At 43.1% G+C, this 21,100-nt stretch overlaps 1 protein-coding gene across 2 annotated transcripts in view; it reads left to right on the forward strand.

Annotated features, from left to right (window-relative positions):
• The window catches only part of LOC110973056 (hyalin-like), a 38,344-nt gene that overhangs the window by 12,526 nt on the left and 4,718 nt on the right, over window positions 1-21,100 (forward strand). Inside the window, exons 4-19 of one of the 2 annotated variants that reach the window (XM_087134534.1) lie at window positions 1,159-1,410; window positions 1,980-2,213; window positions 4,428-4,676; window positions 5,192-5,428; window positions 6,074-6,322; window positions 7,032-7,268; window positions 8,068-8,313; window positions 8,815-8,925; window positions 9,505-9,633; window positions 11,138-11,170; window positions 11,581-11,717; window positions 12,491-12,561; window positions 13,075-13,247; window positions 13,410-13,459; window positions 13,893-14,076; window positions 15,073-15,213. In XM_087134534.1, the coding sequence (XP_086990660.1) occupies window positions 1,159-1,410; window positions 1,980-2,213; window positions 4,428-4,676; window positions 5,192-5,428; window positions 6,074-6,322; window positions 7,032-7,268; window positions 8,068-8,313; window positions 8,815-8,925; window positions 9,505-9,633; window positions 11,138-11,170; window positions 11,581-11,717; window positions 12,491-12,561; window positions 13,075-13,247; window positions 13,410-13,459; window positions 13,893-14,057 (2,573 nt within the window). In that variant the 3' untranslated portion in view covers window positions 14,058-14,076; window positions 15,073-15,213. Of the gene's footprint in view, window positions 1-1,158; window positions 1,411-1,979; window positions 2,214-4,427; window positions 4,677-5,191; window positions 5,429-6,073; window positions 6,323-7,031; window positions 7,269-8,067; window positions 8,314-8,814; window positions 8,926-9,504; window positions 9,634-11,137; window positions 11,171-11,580; window positions 11,718-12,490; window positions 12,562-13,074; window positions 13,248-13,409; window positions 13,460-13,892; window positions 14,077-15,072; window positions 15,262-21,100 lie in introns of those variants that run through there. The other variant, XM_087134533.1, reaches the window with a different exon arrangement.

Here is a 21,100-nt window from a genome sequence, read left to right on the forward strand (position 1 = left end):
GCCCAGGACAGGGGGCTTGTGCCCCTTGGCCACTCCCTGTCCTTCAGTGGGGCAGAGTAGTGCCTATACAGGTCACTGCATGCCCATCATGCCTATATGGATCTGAAAACGGTAAAAAGTCAACCATTCTCAGTGCCGTTCAGTGGGCACCACTCTCAGGAGAGTTGGCCATTTACTCTTTTTCATTCATTGAAATCTCCAACACCACAGCATTATCCCATGTGGGGTACCATATTCATATAGACTTAACCTCCGGGTTCCCAGTATCCCCATTGTTGCTCCTTTCACTCTTTTTGACCCTGTTATGTATTAACAGAGTCACATATAAATCCTTTGAGCAGAAAATGTTAAACATCCAGCAGTTTAGGCCCACAGGAATAGTTTCTTTTTGAAAGGTGGCCAGACTCATTCTCTGAAGTGGCTATTGGTTTATCAATTGGTTTACACATACTTCAACCCACGAAAGTCTTCTGTAAGTCTTTGCTGCTTTATTGTTGTCTTATTGGTGTCTTAACCCTAACACTCCTCAGTCCTCCAACAGGTGAAGGATTGAGGAGTGTTAGGGTTAAAGTGCAAAGCACGGTGCATTCATACAGCGGGTGCTTGTTGCATACAACAGATCTGCTATAAATTCACCAAGGAAAGACTTAATCTGGAAAATAATCATTGTGCAGATTTGTCATTGCCAGAAGAGAAACAAAGGGGACCCTTGTTTTGAACTAATTATACAGGTACAAGATTTTATGGTCAAGTGTATCAAGATCATTCAAATTTAGCTTTCCTTGGCGGGGGAAAACAGAGGTGTTTTCTGATATCCCTCCTCCAGTTCAAATTCTTTTTCCGGAATTCTGTTGCTCACTCTATCAATTTAATAGTGAACTGGGTCAAGGCTTTCTTGCTTATTTTGAACAGCTTCTATCCCCATGTATTCAGTTATATTAAATACAATTTGCAACATTCAAGAATTTGAATGTGCAACAGTCTGTTGTCATATTTCTTTATTCCATAGATTTGTCAAAAACTTTTGGACTTGACTTTCCTCAGAGAGAGATTCAGTTTCCAGTGAAATCAGATTTTGGGTACCAATTGACATCACACTATTTTCACAGAGAGATCTAATTTCTAGTTTTTATGGGATTTTTCTGCCTTTTACTTCAGCTCCGACATTTGACCTAAGCCCAAATTGTGAGGAATCTTACAATGTTGCACCAACTGCTGGCAAAAATGAGGCAGAGGTAGTTTCTTGGCCTGAGCGGACAGCCAAGGACGCCAGTGGCGGTGTCGCAAATGTGGAGTGTAAACCAGCTAGTGGGGCGACATTCAGTGGTGGGGAAACAAATGTTACATGCACAGCACAGGATTCTTCGATATCAACTCTGATAACTACGTGTGATTTTAAAGTTCGCGTCTGTAAGTACTTCCAGTTCAGAGTGGGCTATTTCCTTGTTAAAACAACACCCATCCAGCCATGCTATGTAGTTAATGACATTTTTCTTCGGACATCGAGGGCTTTCCAAATCTTGGTGTTGTGTCTGTATCCACTACATTCACCCAACAAATATGCCACCATATCTATACCCACCCGCCGCATAACTGGTTCACTACAGTTACCCTAATTGGTCATGGAGGTTGGACAGTGAAGTGCACGATATGTTGCTGGCCAGTGGCTAACACTGTCAGCTGGTCACTCAGTCATTATGTATGTATATTGTCCAATGCCTTGACCAATGTTAGCGATGTGTTTTGCTGAGTTGTGGGCTGTAGGACCTTCAGAAGTATGATTGGAAAGCATCCAGAATGGATAACCTCTCTCCAGTTCATTTTAGTTTTCATTTTAGGCTAAGGAAGAATATCGGTTACATATTACTCTTCGTTGCATCTACAGTGCTTTACTTTCTTGTTTGAGCAGCAGTATCATGATAATTGCAGTCAAACCCTTTTATTATTTTATTTTTTTTACTCACTTCTCTTACTCGTAGATCCTATCTTTACCACCGGCTGCCCGGCTGCCATAGTACAGGCAAATGGCAGTGCCGTAGATTTCCCAATGCCGGTCGCGACTGACTCTGTTGGGACAGCCCCTGATGTTACCTGTGATTATAATCCGGGTAATGGGTTTGCTGAAGGAGTGACAGCTGTTACCTGCTCAGCTAACGATAGTGTGCAGGCAGGACAGAGTGTTTCTTGTTCTTTCAATGTCACAATTGGTAAAGGTAAGCAATTCTACAAGCGTTTTTTTAAGGAAGCATTATCTGGAGAAGACAGACTGGAAAAGCAAAAAGACTTTAATAGCCAATAGCATAAACATGTAGTGACTCAACTTGAAATGATTACCTTTGCGATGTTGACAATGCATCATGGATCTAGAATGAGATGACAAACAAGCATTTTATATACAATCCTTTGGAAGAAGTATGCCTGCAAATAATCAGTTCCAAAGTTATATTCATAAAAATTACATTTTAAATGCTTTACCAGAGAGAGAAAGTTTCAGAATCCCTTCCACGAACATTGGGTTTTGTTTTGGACTAAATTCATGAATATTGTCCAATCAGAATTGGGACCTGAAGCTCATTACGTTAGTCCTGCATTTACCGATCATTTTAATTTTTACAGCCTTTTTTGGTGCCTGGTGCTGTTTTAAGAAAGCAAAAATGCCTTCTTTCCAGAGTTTACGTAGAGGAAAAATCAGCCTCAGGTTTAAGAGCAGTTTTTGCTTCTAAACTATTGAAAATTTATTTGATATTTTGAAAAGGCTTCTTGAATGCACCTTATATACTGGTAGCAAGCCTACATGTGGGCCATGAGGGAAAGATCTGCAGGGCCCAATTTCACAGAGCTGCTTGACAGTTTAAGGAGAAACATTGTGCTAACTTTAGCAGAAACATTTGCTAATTGTGAGCACTATTTTATGCCATTGCTTGATGTGGCTGTGCTAACGAAATCTAAAAGATTAATATAGGCATGCCCTTGAGATCGAGCACCAGCAACATACTTTTACATGTACACTGTAAGTGATAAAGTATTGACGGTGCAAAATTACATCATTTTTACAGCCTGAGTATCTGGGCCTTCTAATTGCCAGATCGTGTCCTAACAGAGTACCGAAGTGAATACGTCACAATTAGTGTGTAAAAGGCATCAGTGCGAGAACCAGCGTGTGAACCAACAAGCGCGTACACCAACACGTGCACGTACTCCATTCGTTTGCACTGCACTTTCTGGTTCACGGTGATGTCACACTTCGGTACTCTATAGGTCCAAGTTTATACATGTACGTGGGCTGTAGTCATGATGAGTCCATTTAGGTGAACTTTGGCCAGCTTTCGGAGGAGAGACAACACTGTAATCAGTACTAATGGATGGTCATTATCAGTCCAATATTCACCAGGACTGCTGGAAAAATTGGGGATGAAAGTGGTTTAAGGCAAAAGAGCTGCTTGAAAGGAAAACTTAATACCTTGTAGAATAGAGTAGTAAAATTTACTTAGACACCGTTTTTCTGTAACTTTATATCTGTCCTCAGTGTATGAAGACAATTTGATATCCCTCGAAGATAAATGCATATAAAGTGCATATTTTTAAACATTTCAAATTATCCATGCTTTCTCGGAAAAGTGAGGGAGCTGTTGCTGTGATGTTGTCTACGAAAGATATGTTTCAGTGTACAGGCATTCTCTATTCAAACTGTGAACTCCAACGTAATTTAGTCACTAAAAACAATTTTAAGGAAGTACATGTATAGGCTGCTTGCTTATTGTTTGTATTTACTTACTCAACAATAAACCATGAAGAAAATGACTGAAAATGTAGGCTAGAACAAAATACAGGACATATGGATGTTTTAGTAGAAAAATTCCATTGCAGCCATCGAGGCTTCATTAATTCTAATACTCATTACATAACTTTGTAGCAGATCATGTGATCTTTTTGAGATTGCATGACTGTAGGTGATCAGTCTTGAAGAGTGAAAAGCCACTAGAGTGATTTTAAACCTTGCATCATTTCATTTAGGTTTTCTCTGTAATCAATACTTGATTTCACTAAGCAAATTGTGTCAGTGCAAATAATTATTCTCATCCAAAAATGCTCAGTGAAAAAAAGTTGCTCTGTGAAATCTTCTTAGATGGGCAGCCTTACAAGCTGGTTGAATTGACAGAGTATCGTGAACGGAATCAAATCAACTCGTGTATACCCTCAGTCACTCTTACCTTACTAATCATCAGCATCTTTCCCCAGACAAACTCCTTGCAACTCACCTCCTTGTCAACTCACGCCCCTTGGTAACTTGCCCCCTTTGGGTCCATAATGCCTTTAAAAAACATATGATGGTAAGGGGTTAATGGCATGGGGGCAAGTTGACCTAAGACAGTACCCTCGTTTGAAGAAGTGTCCACCAAAATTTTCCAACTTCTGTCAAATTTCAGCTCCGATATTTGATCCTGACCCGGACTGCACCAGAGATTTCATCGTCTCACCCAACGACGGCATAGATGCCAGCAACGTGGACTATCCCGAGCGGACAGCGACACAAGCTGATAACACCAAAGCAACTGTGCAATGTGAGCCTGCAAGTGGAACCAGGTTTCAAGGAGGCGATACTAATGTTACCTGCAGTGCAACTGATGCGAGTGTGCCGACCTTAATAACTACATGCAGCTTCAAAGTCAGAGTTTGTACGTAAATCTGGATGGCTGTTTGTGTTGATCTGTTTATCAAGCAATCCTTTTCCTTGGCTAAATCATGAGTAATGGGTTAATGTATATGCAATTTAATGCATCATTGTCTCATCAAATGAGTAAAAATGCAAGGAACAATGCCTTCTTGTAAACTTTATCCTTTAACCATACAGTGGTCATTTTTCCAGTACTAATTTAGGTGGTCATCCTCTAACAATGTTACGTGTATGTGCTCAAAGCCAGTATTAAGATCGTGACATGTGAGAAGAAATACACCAGCTAATCTGGCCTGAGAGCCGATGATGATGATCATGATGATGACGACGATGATGATGACAATGACGATGATGACGATGATGATGACGATGATACGCAGTGGCAAAATAAAGATCTAGTGTAGATTGCCATTTGACTTGATCCCTTATTGCTTTGACAGAACTTCCCCACCAGTATGAAACAAACCTAGTAGATCTTGAGTCTTGCTTTTGAAACGTTACATGCTTTCTTTCCAGATCCAAAATTTGAGAATGTTTGTCCTGAATTTATCAACCAAGTACCGGATCCTGATGACTACAGAGCAACAGTAGCCTTCCTGAATCCAACTGCAATAGACAAAGATGGCAACGAGGTCACTGTGACCTGTGACCCTCCCTCCGGCAGCCAGTTTGAAGGCACGAAGACTACTGTGGAATGCATAGCCGAACAGTCAGCAACCGAAAATGCCACTTGTGTCACCTCTGTGGGTGTGGGTAAGTATGTAGCTGCAGTCGCTCTTTTTAAAACAGAGACGACTTTCCCTTCATTTTCTCATGCAAATTTCAGTTCCAGGCAACATTTGTTTCTGTGCTTGGATTAGTTTCGGTTTTTGTTGGTGTTGGATTGGGTTGGGGTTGGGGATTTAGGGTATAGTTTACCAATTGGTCTAGGTTCAGGAACACAAAGGGGAGGAGGGACATGGTTGCTGCTTGCTGAGTTATATTCCTATATTTTAATGATCCTGGTTCCACCTTTCGCCATATAGGGTAGCACTTGGACTTTTGTGGGGTTGGCTGGGGTTGTTTGGTGTGACTTTGCTTGTATGGTTTGGTTAGTTGTGACTTTCCTTGGTTCGGCTAGTTTTACGTAAAAAGAAATCTTTCAGCAGCAAAACTGCAGAATACTGCACCGTCCATGAAGATTTAAAGAAGCATGAGTGTGCTAACCCATTGGAAATAATTATTCAAAAGGGTTTGTCTTAGATAATTGAATGGCCAAATCTGCGCACATTGTCATATTGTCTTATTCCATGTTATTCATAAATCTGTTCATTTGCGAAGAATACTGGAGAGTGTTAAAGCCCCACGCCCGTGTGGTGACCCTCACACTGAAAGGCTTCCTGTCTTGTTTCTGTGCAGTGCCGGCATTAAGTAACCCAGTTCAGGACATCGACCAAGGTCCAGATCTTGGACAACAAACAGCTGTAGTTAGCTGGAATCTGCCATCTTCAACACTCCCAGGAGACCAGCAAGGCGAAGTCAAGTGCACGCCGGAGTCCGGCTTTACGTTTCCCCCGGGTGAGACGGATGTCAAGTGTGTGGCCCCGTATGAATTGCCAGTTTCAGGCACTGTGGTGGAGGCAATCAACTTTTTCAAAGTTAGAGTGTGTGAGTATTTATTAGCAATTTGGCAATCGTTATCGGATTAAAGGCACACATTAAGATGAGGGCTGAATATTTGCATTCTTGCAACTCTCTCCTTATACTTTAGATTTGTTTTTTTGGAAATTTGTTACATTGTTTGACTCCCCATCAGAAATTCGACTTAGTACTTGAGACTTCAACGTATTGTCACTGTTGTCCTTTCTTGTGTGAAGCTTTAACATAAGCTATCGCAACAGTGTGTTTTCATTTGATTCCAACTGCGGACACTTGAAATGAAGCTGAATGTGGAGCTCAAGTGTTAGCTAAAAGAAGATAAAGCCATTACTTAGCAAAAAAGATAAGAAACCAGTGGTCCATTTTTAGTGTTGCTTTACGCTACCACACTCTCTTTACTCCTTCAATCTTTCAATTGAATAAGCTGTTATTTCTGTTTTCGCACAATCATGTACTGTAGCTAATTTCTGCCTGAATGGTCAGTAGCCAAAAACCAAGCTACAATTCCCTGTCAACCTGAAAATCAACCTGTTTTAAACTTCACATGATGATCGCGAGGTAAAAGACAAATTACAAATCTATGGATATGAAGAAAATCTTTAACAAGAGCAGACCAGATGAGCTTTGCCATTTTCAACTGTAACCACACTTGATTGATATGTAGAGCTCTAACTAGAGTAACCCAAAAACTGTTTGTTGTTTTTTTTAAATCCTCCAGCACCCACCTTCAATGTGAGTTGCAGTGACGATCTGGTCGTGAAAGGAAGCGAGGCCGTCGTATCCCCTGACTGGCTTCGTGCCAAAGGTAACACGGACACCACCGGAGAGCTTGCCGTTGTCGAGTGCGACAGGGAGGCCGGGTCAGTTCTCGCTGAAAATGTCACCGTGATCACTTGCACTGCTACAGATGCCGGGACAAGTTTCACCACAAACTGTTCCTTCACGGTCACTGTTGGTATGTGCAGTCAACTCCTTAAATTCTAGAGTTTTGTCATCTGTAATACAGTCACTTGAAGATACAGAGTGCCTACAGAGAGGCCATTTTCCGCAGTGCATTGTGTAAAATTGTTAGCAAATTCTGTTTGCCAGAACATGAATTATTCCCTATGTTTGTAATCCAAGTAGAAGATAATTTCGAGTAATAGTATTAATTTATCCCTAAATTATCAAACAAACTCCTCAAATTGATTCATTCTCAAATGCAACTCAAGTTGCGACAAGTTGGCCATGCTGTTAATCATAAAATTGAAAAATGGTCTCTATGCCGCAACCTCTTGGTGCCACACTATATGTGAATCAGTCACATTGATGACACTATTTAAGCCATTTGGCACCAGACTGAGGACTAGGTAAAATCTCATTCCTACCAAGATGCAAGTTTTGATTATTTGTATTTAGTGGTTGGTTCTCATTAAATGCCAGTTCTTTGTGGACTAGAATTTAATTTTCAAAAAATGGAAGTCTTTACTTTTTCAAATTTCTAAAATGTCACAGTTATGAAAAAAAATAAGCTTTTTGAAAAAGGTTAAAACTTGTGGCAAAAAATAAGGGAACTTCTCTAATTGGAAACAAATCCTGATGTAGGAAAGGCCATAACACAACATTGTTCAGGCGTGACTGATTTTATTCACATGGCTGTAGAGGTTGAGTATTGTTTTAAATTAGTGGTTTACGTCTTATTTCAACCCTATAGATGCTGATAGTTACTTTTTCAGAATGAAAGTGATTAACTTCATTTGTGTCAAAAATTACAGATGCTGAACCGCCAACTATGGATTGCCCATCTGGAACCTCCCTACCGGTTGATCCGGGTAAAAATACAGCCACTTACACATGGACTGTGAACGTGACAGACGACAACCCCCCAGCTGACGGTTTAACAGCTCTCTGCATACCGCCTTCAGGTTCCATCTTTGAATACGGAATGACAGAGGTCATCTGCTCTGCTGTTGACGTAGCTAACAATATAGGAACGTGCACCTTTGAGGTCAACGTCACAAGTGAGTTAGGAGGGTCATTACAGAAAATGTGGGATTGAAATGATTTTGTGACCTTTAAAGTTTCAACAACGAAAATAATAGTAATAGTAATAATAGTTTCTAATATTAAGAATCTGAGAATTAACAACCAGGATTAGATTACAAAGTAATAATCAGGTACTGGTTGATGAGTTCCCCTCCTCCCCAAAACAACGAAAGAATGAAGTACAGATATGACAAATGGTTTGTCCACTAGAAGAAGATTGGAAAACAATTCAGCGCAAATGGAAGTTGAAAGCTTTTGGGGCATGCAGTGATGGTACTGAATGTGATCTCCTGAAAGCTTCTTTGTTATTCCAAGTCAGTGCTTTCTGTACCACTTTTTGTTACTTTAAAAATGAGGCAAACCTGTGAGGCAAAGGACAGGTGACAATGGTGTTGGTGAGCTGTAATCTTTCATGCATGCATGAAGGAAGAGAGTAACTTTCCAATGATTGATGATTCCATTATGACTTTCTTCAGGTACAGAATGCTCGCCCAACAACTGCACAGACAATTCGAACTGCATAATCGATGAAAGCGGCCAGGCAGAATGCAGGTGCAGAGAGGGATTCTCAGGCATTCCGTGTGAAAGTAAGTACCCACTCATTAGAATGGTTAATGAGATGTTATGTGCACTTTCCTAAGAGCAGTTTTCAGTCTCGACATAAAGGTGTACCTAAGTTGGTAAATGTGGCACATAATTGCTTGTAGAGTCAGATTTAGAGCACCTTTTCCTAGGCAAGGGAGTGTGGCCAAATGGCCATCCTTTAAGTTTTCCAGTTTCGGTGAAATTCTTTTACTTGGCACCTCATCTGTACCCCTAGATATACCAGAGGTATTGATTCCTTTTGGGAATTCATTGTTTTCAAACATGTGATTGTAGACTTTCAATTTAATTCTTTTTACACTTGTGTTCTGACAGTGTTTCATAATTTCCAAGGAATATGAAACATGTGTGCCCAATTCAATCTAGTTGGCCACAGTAAGTTGGTAAACATTACATGTATGGTTACGTTTTTAGTATGGATTAGATTCTGAAACCAAAATGTCCATGTCAATATAATAATTATAATAATAAAATAGGTATCTATAAAGCGCCTTTAGCATAGATCAAAGCACTCTACATCATTATTACCCCATTATCGTCAAGGCATGTCATTTTATTTGCAGACATAAATGAATGTGAAGTCGATAAACCCTGCCACACCAATGCAGACTGCAAGGACTTGAAGCCACCTGAGTTCTTCAGCTGCACCTGCAAAGAGGGATTCTACGGTGATGGCATAGACAGTTGCGAACGTAAGACCAAACGCCATTGTCATCAACAGAAAAGAGATAACTGATTCTGTTGAAATTATAAAAGTTGAATGTTAAAGTTTTGAGTTGTATTGTGTGCTTACACTGTAGTACATACAGTACATAGATGTACGTACTGAGCACTGCTGTAATGAACATGTACATGTATGTATAGACAGTGTTTAGACACATACAAATGTACATGTCCAGTATGTGAGGAAAATGTAAGGGATGGGGGGGACTCCAAGTGACAGATTAGTATGTTTGTTGGGGGGAGGGGTATCTGTAGGAGGAGGATCATGGGGACAAGGTACATGTATGTAGAAAGTGGATGAAATGCTAGATAAGGTTGGCGTAATGGTTGGGCTGGATTAGTGGGATGATGGGACAGCCAGAGTAAGAAGTGAAGGGAATGATGGGCAGGGGAAAGAGTAGGAGATGGATGGGATGAGGGGGAAGAGTAGGAGATGAATGGTATCATGGGGAGGGGGAAGAGTAGGAGATGGATGGGATGATGAGGAGGGGGCAGAGTAGGAGATGAATGGTATCATGGGGAGGGGGAAGAGTAGGAGATGGATAGGATGATGCGGAGGGGGCGGAGTAGGAAATGGATGGGATGATGGGGAGGATATGGAGTTGGAAATGGATAGGATGATAGGGATGGGGCAGAGTATGAGATGGATAGGATGATAGGGATGGGGCAGAGTATGAGATGGATAGGATGATGGGGAGGGGTGGAGTAAGAGATGGGTAGGATGATAGGGATGGGGCAGAGTATGAGATGGATAGGATGATAGGGAGGGGTGGAGTAAGAGATGGGTAGGATGATAGGGATGGGGCAGAGTATGAGATGGGTAGGATGATAGGGAGGGGTCAGAGTAGGAAATGGATGGGATTATGGGGAGGGGGTGGATTAGAAAATGGATAGGATGATGGGGTTGGATACAAAGTGTAGAACTGTACGTGTACGTTAGAAGAATTATGCACCATCCATCAAACTCTCAAATGCACTGCTTATATAATCATCTGGGTCTATTCTGTACTAGCTGGAGACACTTTCTATAGGCATTCCTCTCTGCTGTAACCAACTGTGAATCCTTTGTATCTGCATCTTTCTTGGTGGTGGTCTTTGTTGATTTACTTTTAAATGACAGGCGCCTTTCAACACACCGTCTGCACACAGCACTGACTAGGTTTTTTCTCCAAGAGTACAATGAATTGTATTGCTAAGGTTGATAAAATAGCTTGTACATCTGTATTGGAGTCGTATGTCAACCAAACTTGTAAAAAAAAATTGACAAAGCTTTGTTAGTATTTACTTTTTGGATTTAGTAACCATATTTGTATAGCTTAGATGTCTCTTTCCTGTTATTACAAGAAAGAAATTCAAATCCATAACAAGCAGCGAGCCATGGCGGCTTTGCCGTTCTAGTTTCATTGATTAATTTTTCAGTTAAGTTCTGATTGATATGACGTGAATTTTACAGTTTTGGCATTCTCATTTCAGGTTACATTGAACCAGAGTACCCTGATATTCCAGGTAATCATTTCATAAAGACAGTTATGTTGTCGCAGAAACAGAACACAAAATCATCCTTTCACACCAATTCAGCATTTTTGGCCTTATCCTGTCCAGGATTGTGTTACCTTTTAAGTCACAACGTTTATAAGAATCTGTATAAGAGACAAAATTGGCCCCTTTTCTGCAAAGTAAATTGCATCCTACACGTCCCCCATTACTCCATTAAGTGAGCCCACCCTGTTAATTTGAAACATCTCCAGTGCCATTAAAGCCCTGCAGGCAACTGTGTGACTGGTATGGAGTGGCTTTTCGAAATTTACCAGTGATGGACTTGCAAAACAGAAAAAAAAGACTTATGGTTTCTGAAACATTTCCTCTCGGCTGCAGCAGCCTCAGTTAAATTAGCCCTCTGTTATTCATGTGATCAGGGTCCGTTGACTTCGAGAAAAAGTTTGCTTTGGAGCTTGCCATTTCAAATTCTTCAACGTACGGATGTGACCCGGAGAATGAGAATGACAAGATGTCCCCCCAGTGCTTTGGACTTGTAAATATATTCAAGGGACTTGTAAGTATAAATGCCACTTCAGGTCATTAATTTTAACAAAAGCTCCAGGAAAGTCTCAGCAAAGTCCAAATAAATCCAGTGCCACGCTTTCAGAATACAGAATAGTAGAGATATGTCAATTAAAGGATTTATAAGAATTTGTACTAAGATAAGCTTAGGATCATCAGGTTGTGGGCCTCCCAACCTTTTGCCTGTCTTCGTTCTTGCTGGTTGTAATTGGAGCTATTTCAGTTTGGAATCAATTAACTCGCTTGGTTGATAGGGAGGGGTGGAGTAAGAGATGGGTAGGATGATAGGGATGGGGCAGAGTATGAGATGGGTAGGATGATAGGGAGGGGTCAGAGTAGGAAATGGATGGGATTATGGGGAGGGGGTGGATTAGAAAATGGATAGGATGATGGGGTTGGATACAAAGTGTAGAACTGTACGTGTACGTTAGAAGAATTATGCACCATCCATCAAACTCTCAAATGCACTGAATGAATCAATTAACTCGCTTGGTTCCCACAACTACTTCACTGCAGATAATTATGCAGAGATGTCATTCTCTTGTTTTGACAAGAGAATGAGTATAAAGTGTTGTATATGCATGCCGTTGACACTTTCATGGATTTTTCCTCTCTGCAAATAGTTGCTGTCTGTTGCCGGCATTATACACATAGATACAAATAACCCCACAGGGACTTAAACATTATGAATGTATTTTCATGTATTCTTATCAGAAGAGGCTGTTATTGATAGCCATTTCTTGAATTTTGATGCCTTTTTTTCAGATCGAGCCACTGTACAGGCAAGTGTCATCCAGCAGCTTCAAGGCCATCATAGTAGACCAGTCAGCAATCAAGTAAGCATGATTGTATTTTGTTATAATATTTGTGGATTGTGTGGTTAGTGTGGGAAGTTGCCAATTTTGCAGAATAGGCACAAGGCAGACTTGAATCAAGCGACAAAGGCAGAGCCATCAGAACTGAAATTTTTGGGCGGACCAAAAATTTTTTTGAGGCTAAACTTTGGGGCTCTTTACAAGCTTTTAGAAGGAGGAGAAATTAAACAATTAGGCCTACTTTCTTTCCTGTGAGCTATTTTTTGTAAAAACATCTGTTCGGGGAGGCAAGTAATCACCCCCCAGTACATCAATGCTAATTTACTTCAAGGTCAGAAACCCAAAATACGGGTGTGTGGTGACCTACCTCATTGAGTTTGGCTGATTTCAGGCCTTAACAAGGTATATCTAGACTTTCCTGGCCTCATTTTAAGGCTATGGTCAAAAACCTGACATCACCGCGACATTGTCATGTCTCTGCTGAAACTGCCATTGTTTCTTCATTGCAAATGTCACTGGATACTCCCATTGCAGGAAGGGTAGTGTGGTCATTCCGCACACAGTGACCTACAACTACGGCAATGTAGAAGTTCGGGGCATTGGATCGGCCGAGTTTCTCCGGAAATCGACGCTGGCGACTTCGCTCAAGGCAGGTGCTATTGGGAGCTTGGAGCTGCAGGACTGCGCAGAGTGTGGTAATCCCAAAGGTAAAGTCCTATTCTAAATCAGAAAAGCTTCTCAATATTGCATATGGCCATGTGCTGATACCTGTGCCAAAAACTCTGGCAATAAGTCCTGATAAGAAGTTGGAAAAATTGCCTATTAAGCTCCGCATTGACAATGTATTTAAAATTGCATCATTTTGGCAGTGTCATTTTCTTCTACACTGTGTGCTTCCTGGTATGCTCCACAACACAAGGTATGATAAAATTTCTGTAAGCGAGTATGCTTGTTTTTGTCACAGTGCCCATCCATAGTCAACCCAAGTGTTGGTCACCAGTTCCAGTACCTGATTTCCAGGGAAACTCTCAAGCAGCTATCTGTATCATGTGCCATCTTTGTCATCAAAATTAATGTATGCCATGAAAGCACTCACATCTCGACTGCACATCTTGTTTGAAAAGTTCATTACCATTAACCACGAAATCCCTTTTTGTAAAAATTGTGTGATATTTAGAGTAAATGCAAATTGATGCCCCTTGGGGGATATATCTGTCTTGGTGTAAAAGTGATCTCCTTGTTTTAACTTTTGTAAGTTGGGTAGTTAATTGATGGGTCTCTTGGTTAATTTATCATTTGTCAGTATATCAATTTTACATGTACCGTCTCATCTTTTTTCTTTTTATATTTAGATGTCACTGACGTTTGCACAGGTGTGGATAAAAATGGGATCACTTGCACAGGCAAACGGGTGCTGTATGAGGAAAAGTCCAGTGACCATTGCATTCTCAAATGCGTGTCCACCTGTGTCGCTGAGCCCAAGTACTGTGCTGCTGGGGTCTGTACCCAGGAGTTAGACAAGGAGGCAGTTTGCAGGTAAAACCTTGGGTTTCAATCGATTGTCCCATTTTGTGTCACAGTGAAAATTTGGCAAGGAGTTCTGAAGAACTTGCAAAATTCAAGGATCCTTGAGATATCTTCATTTTCCATCATGCCTCTTACAGTCATTTGGCTGTTTCCCGTTTCAGTAGGACTTGTATCCGAGTTTGACTACAAAGTGTAATTCAGCAAGCAGGATTTGGAGCTATTACTTCATTGCCACCACACTCATTGGCTATGCTGTTGCCAAGGGGGTCCCAAAGGGGCTGCCCCCCCCAGCAAGCAGCTTCGCCCCCCCATCAGCAAAAACCATGAGCATCCAAATTATCTATTCTTGTGATTTACCCCCCAGTTGGTACCATAACCCCCTTGCCCTGAAGCTGGTGATGGGGCTGTCATCAGCAGGTGGTACGCAAGCATTGCATGCCTCTTCGACCAGTAGGATGCTGTAAAATTCAAAGTCCATGTTCCCATTCAGCTTAACAACATAAGCAGACATTGAGTGCAGTGCCATCGCAGTATTGGCATCTCCTAGGACAGCGATTTTGCAAATACGTGTATCACTCCATAGTTACTCCTAGCTGTATCCATAGTGTTGTCCGTCTGTGGTGCAATTTGACGTCAAGTAAATGTGGCGAGTCAAAAAGGTCCTTAGTCAGTGCATAACATCAGAGCAAGTGGGGTATTTGCCTGAAACTTTACACAAATGAAAAGTGTTTCTAGACCAAACAAAAATCAACTTTCAAGTTGTGTAGTTAGCTTTGACCTGATACCTCAGTTTTTCTTTGTTGCTGTTAGTAATCAACTCTGAATCGCTGTAAAGGGTCACAAAATTAATGATGCACAATTTCTGTGCCAGTAGAGATGAAGAACAAACCAGACCGTGCATACCCACTTACAGCCAATTAATTACAGTGGTGGAAGTGATAGAGGTCTCAACAAACAATAGCAAATAAATTGCAGCAGATAACGCGTCTCCCTCTATTTTGTCAGTGACTGTCCGGAAGGCACTGAGGGACCGAAATGCGAGGAGGTGGGTCCCAACATCCCCTTGATCGTGGGGCTGTCGGTGGGCCTCGGTGGCGGAGCCTTACTTATCATCATCATCATCATTGCTTACTTCATGTATAAGAACAAGACATCTAAGAGCACAGCTGTAAGTGACCTTCCAGGCGGCAACAGGTAAGTCTCTACGGATTAATAATAAACAGCTCTATAGCCCTATTTCATGCATAACAGAATGAACGGGGTATGATAAAGAGAAAGAGAGATATGGGTTAGGATCAGAGGAGGTTGAAAAGGAAACAGGTGCGACAGAAATTTGATGTACATGTATAATAAGGAGGAAAGTGTAGGGAAAGATCATCGAAGGTCCAAACCAAAAGCTTTGACAAATGAAAAAGTAAAAAGAGGGGCTGGAACTTCTTATCTGAACAGGATTTTTTGTAACGGAAGAAAAATAATGAAATCGTAAAAGAGTTACACTTTGATGTTTGTGCATGTCACCTCATTGACAACATTTCTCCTCAGTCTTCTGACAGTTGTTTTCGGTGACTTCATCACAAGTGTTTTAACCCTAACCCTCCTCAATCCTCCAACAGGTGAAGGATTGAGGAGGGTTAGGGTTAATGGACTTGTTTTACATTCTTATGGAGGACAAGAGCACAGAGATCCAACAAAAATTATCTGGATCCTTGTTCCTAATTATGTCTTCCAATGTAAAAGAGTTCAACCATATAATGGTACAAAACTAGTGTTTCAAGGAATACAAGAAAATTCAGTGGCATGTCCTAAGATAATAATGCGGTATGCAATGCCAATTATCACCATTATTATATTACCATCTATTGTTATGATGATAGATGTGTAGTTTGAACTAGTGGGGTCTTGTCCTCCGAATCAGCAACACCAAAAAGGGGACACAACTCACAGGATTTACAACGACAAGACTTCTTTGATTCACTCGAAATCTGGCTTACAGCTTTCAGCACTGAGGTCAGAACCACAACTACACCGTTCCAACTCTCCTCCAAAACCGAATGTACAACAGTGTTAAGCAATTCCCGCCCGGGAACTTTGCCAAGCCCTTCCCGTGCCCGCCAAAGCATCCCGAAATAAAAGCCAATTTCCGGTGCGCACAAAATGTTATACAATTACAAAAGAAGCAGGTCAGGGCGCTCCACCGGAGGCCCTCCGCCAGCGGCCCTCTGGATCCGTCGGCACCTGAGGCTATTCTAGTGGCAACAAAAGCTACATTAAGGGTCCATTATACCGCCCCCCTCTTAGAAAAAGGCTGTTCTCCCGAATAGGAGGCACAATCCCAAGATTTTACCTAAATCTAGAAGACAATTATTTTTTATTTTTCTAGGCAACTGGAAAAATTATACAGAATTAAGTCACACAATCAGCACATATATTTCCCAAAAAAGATGTCCACTCATAGGCCTGTCTGGATGTCCGCGAAGCTATTGGTTAATGTTGATTTAGGCCCCGAATTGGTTCCTAATTCAACAAGAACACAATAACTACTGGGGCCTACCCATAGCGACAACAAAATGGTGATTGGAAATAGTCTACTCGCCGCGACGTGTGTCTCTGTTCCACGTCTTCCACAGGACATCGCTCGGCTCCCTCCGGCTGATCGACTCTGTCTCCCGGTAGGTCCGTCGGCCCAACGGGTCTTCCGTTGTCTCACGTGAGACTGTTGTGAACTCCTCGCACATTAATACCACCTCCGTCTGCGTGGCTGCGACCACCCTGGTTTGTACTGTTGCTTGCAGTGTAGACAGGGGAAAGTCTGGCTCTCATGTGACGACTTCTCATGCCTCTGCCTGTTGTAGGGCGAGGCGTAAGGTTGCCCACAAACTCTGCATTTGTATACACCTTTCTCCATCGCTGTCTTCTCTTTGGACTTCGGGCTGATCTCGCACTTTGCTAGTGTCTCCCGATAGTCTTTAGATGCAGCCGTGCTGGTGTCCGCACCTGGTGATTGGTAGACTTGCTGTAAGTACCTTCAGGGTTATGGTTTGCAGATAATCTCCAGGAACAGAATCCACTGTTCTCTGCGCTTACTCCTTGGCAAGCTTTTAGCCTATCCGCTTGGACTACATGAGGGTTAGAACAAGGGGTCTTTCTGATTCTATACACAACGTCAGACAGCCTGTCCACTACGATACATGGCCCAGTCCAGCTCAGGCTGAACTTTGGGCAGACTCCCTTCTTCCGCACCTTACAGTGGAGCCACACGACATCTCCTTTGTTGTACAATACCTGACCAACATTCCTGTCGTAGTGTCTCTTCTGGGACTTCATTTGTGCCCCGGTAGCCTCCCGTGCAGCCCCGTGTGCAAGCCATAGTTTGTCCTATAGGGCTTGCCCATACTATTGTATATTGGACTGGATCTAGTGGGGCAGAGCCAATAAGCAAATCAACTGGCATCCTAACCTCGCGCCCCTACATCACGGTATTTGGTGTCTCTTTGGTGGTTTCATGCTCCGCTGACCTGTAAGCCATAGTCAGAAGGGCTAGATGCTCTTCCCAGTCAGTCTGCGACTTGTTCACCCATAGACTCAGCATGGCCTCCATGGTGCAGTTGAACCGCTCGATCATCCCGTCAGATCTCGGGTGGTAGGGCGTGGTGTGGGTCCTCCTTATGCCAAGGACTTAACACATCTGTGCAAAGACTTCAGATTGAAACTCACGACCCCGATCCGAGTGGACTTCAAGGGGAACACCGAATCTAGAGACCAACTTATCTATAACCTTGGTTGCCTCCGTCTTAACAGTGTGGTCTGGAACTAGGTAGCATTCCGTCCATTTGGTGAAATAGTCTCCAACAACCACAATGCACCTGTTGCCTCGTTCTGTGACCGGAAGTGGCCCAACTACATCAATTGCTATTCTCTCCATCAGCGCTCCAACTTGGTAGCACTCCATTCGTGCTCTCTTCGCCTTTGCAGGTGGCTTTTGCCTCTGGCACTGCTGACATTGTGCAACCCATCTTCATAGAAGGCCAGTGGAAGTCACTTCTGCATAACTTAGCAAATGTCTTTGCAATACCTAAATGTCCGGAAATCTTTTGGTCGTGGAAGTGCTGCAGAATGGTTGGTTGCAGTTCTCGTGGCACAAGGACTCACAGGCGAGATGCTTCGGTCAGTCTGTTTGGCTCCCACTTGATGCAAAGGGCCCCACGCTCTATCACCAACTGCTCGAAGCGAGCCCACCAGAACTTGATATGCCTGTTTAAAGAAGCTATATTCTCCCATGGTGATAGTTGACCTTGCGTCACCCACGGCCTTACTACTCTTACTACTCTGTGGTGACCGATGTACCCTGGGCCCTCGCTTGAGTATCTGTCCGAGGTTGACGTGCTGGCCGCAAGGACGGGTCTTGTGGCAGCAGGTGGGAGGCAATGAAACTCTCTGTTGCTCCAGTGTCTATCAGGAAGCTCACAGCCATCCCAAACAGTTTCCCACGAATATATAGTCCCAACTCCGAAGACGCCGGTCGTATCCCCGTTCCACGCTCAGTATTTGCACCACCAGTCAGTAAATTGTCTGAGTCCAAAGTGGGGAACTGAATTTGTGGCCCCGTGGCTGTCCACACCGGCGGCAGCGGAATTGCCTGCGCCGGCGGCGAGGCCATCCGTGCCAGCGGCGGGGTTGCCTGCGCCGGCGGCGAGGCATTCCGATCTTTCGGCGGAATTGCCTGTGTCGGTGGCGAGGCTATCCGTGCCGGCGGCGGAGCTGTCTCCACCCCCTGCCTTAAAGTACTGGGCTCTGGGGTGTTTACGGCTGAGTTTTTGGCCCCAAACCCAGACCTGCTCCGTTTAACGGTGGCTGTTCGTTCTTCATCAATGGACGTTGGGCTCGAAAGTGTTCTGGACTGCCACACTTCCAATAACCTGGCTTCCACTCATCGGTTTTCTTGGGCGGATGGCCACGTCGTTGGAATTGCAATAGCTCCTGCAACATTGCTGTTACCTGGTCAGTTGATGCAGAGTCCGAAGATTTTCCTTCCCCGTGCTCAGTTGCCACTGTTCACGACCGTCCAGTCTTCTCTGCCTTACGCCTCTGCCTATGCCACAACGTCCACTGCTTCATCCAGCGTTGACGGCTTCCCTTGAAACAGAGCGAGCTTCAGTTCAAGGTTGTCCAGAGCATTCGTGAAAATTTCTATGGCAAAGTCCTCCTGAAAGTCGATCCACTATCAGGAAATGCACGACGGACCAGCCTTCTTGTGGCTTGACCAAGTTCAGGAACAGGCTGGCATGCACGCCTTCTTCTTGATGACAGTTCCGCACGATGACGGATTCGCTGAGTCGCTGTCCCGAAGCACCGCTCGAGGGCCTTTACCAGTTTACCATAGGACGAGAGTACCTCCTTCGGCAAGGAGCAGACAACCTCCAGTGCAGGTCCCTTCAGCGCCACCAGCAGGTAGTCGGCTCGCTGTGTATCGTTCCAGCCACTGATCTCACTCACTCTCGAGAAATGCACGAGGTAATCCTCAATGAAAGAGGCCCCATCGTACTCCCGAGCCTTCACCCGCGGTACCGCTCCCGTGCATGCCACGTTTGCGTGCTGGCCAACCACATTTGCAAAACCAGGTCCAGTAGTAGCGGTGTCTGTGTGCAATGCCGTGTGCCTGCCGGCATGACGAGGCATGCGGCCTCTACGTGTCCCGGAAGGGCAGGCTGCAAGTTGAGAGTAACTTGCGTCAGAGCGGTGCTCACCTTCGCTGTCTGATTCACTACACACTGTCTGCCACTGTCTACGAAGGTCCTCAGCGAGTTGTCTCTGGTGATTTCCGCAGGCTACGAGATTTCTTCAACCTGTCGGACTTGTCCTCTGTAAGCAGAGTTGGCGTCTCCAACGAACGACGCTGCCGTTTATGTCCAGATTCGGACCCATGCGTGACCCTACGTGAGCTCTCGGTCAGGGAGCGTTCCTGCCGTTCAGTGTCCTTGGAAATGTCGTCAGTGGCTTCGGTGATGCTCCGTGTGGATTCCCTACGATTTGCCATGTCTTTTCCCCAAAAGAAATCCCGTGAACAATGCCGCCGCTGCCACCAAATGTAGCGTGAACTAGTTGGGTCTTACCCTCCTAATCAGCAACGCCAAAAAGGGGACACAACTGACAGGATTTACAACGACAAGACTTCTTTAATTCACTCGAAATCTGGCTTACAGCTTTCTGCACTGCGGTCAGAACCACAACGACACCGTTCCAACTCTCCTCCAAAACCGAATGTATAACAGTGTTAAGCAATTCCCGCCCGGGAACTTTGCCAAACCCTTCCCGCGCCCGCCAAATCCAGAAGCATCCCGAAATAGAAGCCAATTTTCGGTGCACACAGAATGTTATACAATTACAAAAGAAGCAGGTCAGTACGGAAGCCCGTTACGGCCACGGTGTGTTTCTCTTTCACGGCTGTGCGTTTCTCTTTCACGGCGGTGCGTTTCTCTTTCGTTGTTGCCAGTAACTCGCGGCCGCGACTTACTTAACTGTAATATGTGATACATAAATACATTCATAAATGACCAACAAACATTATTGGACCTTTAATCTAGCGCCATGCTCTCTATGGGCGGCCAAAAGGGTCAAAATTAATTTTAACAATAAACAATTACGAGCAAACAGAATCTTCTTATTCAAAAATCTAAATAATAAAACAGAAAACAACCACCAAAACCATTTAAGAACAACTTATTAAAATATTTAATTAAACAAAATTAAAAGTTATATGCCACAAAAATTAATCTCACCAAAAATAAATAATCACGGGCGAACAACATTTTCATATCAAATGTAAATGGTAAAACACAAAACAAACTCTAAAACATTTATAACAGAAATAATTTTTAAAATAGATAACCAACATCTGAAAACAATGTGCCCCAAAAAGTTCCCAAAATAAAAACAGTAAATGAAAATACAAAATAACTGAAAAAAAAGAAAAAAAAATGTCCAAACCAAAGGTTGCTAGCAGTTTACTTCAATTTTTCACAACGAAACTAAACAC

The sequence above is a fragment of the Acanthaster planci genome, linkage group LG03, assembly GCF_054643075.1.
Source record: "Acanthaster planci isolate LZ-2023a linkage group LG03, COTS_SCS, whole genome shotgun sequence".
In the NCBI taxonomy this organism is placed as follows: Eukaryota; Metazoa; Echinodermata; class Asteroidea; order Valvatida; family Acanthasteridae; genus Acanthaster; species Acanthaster planci.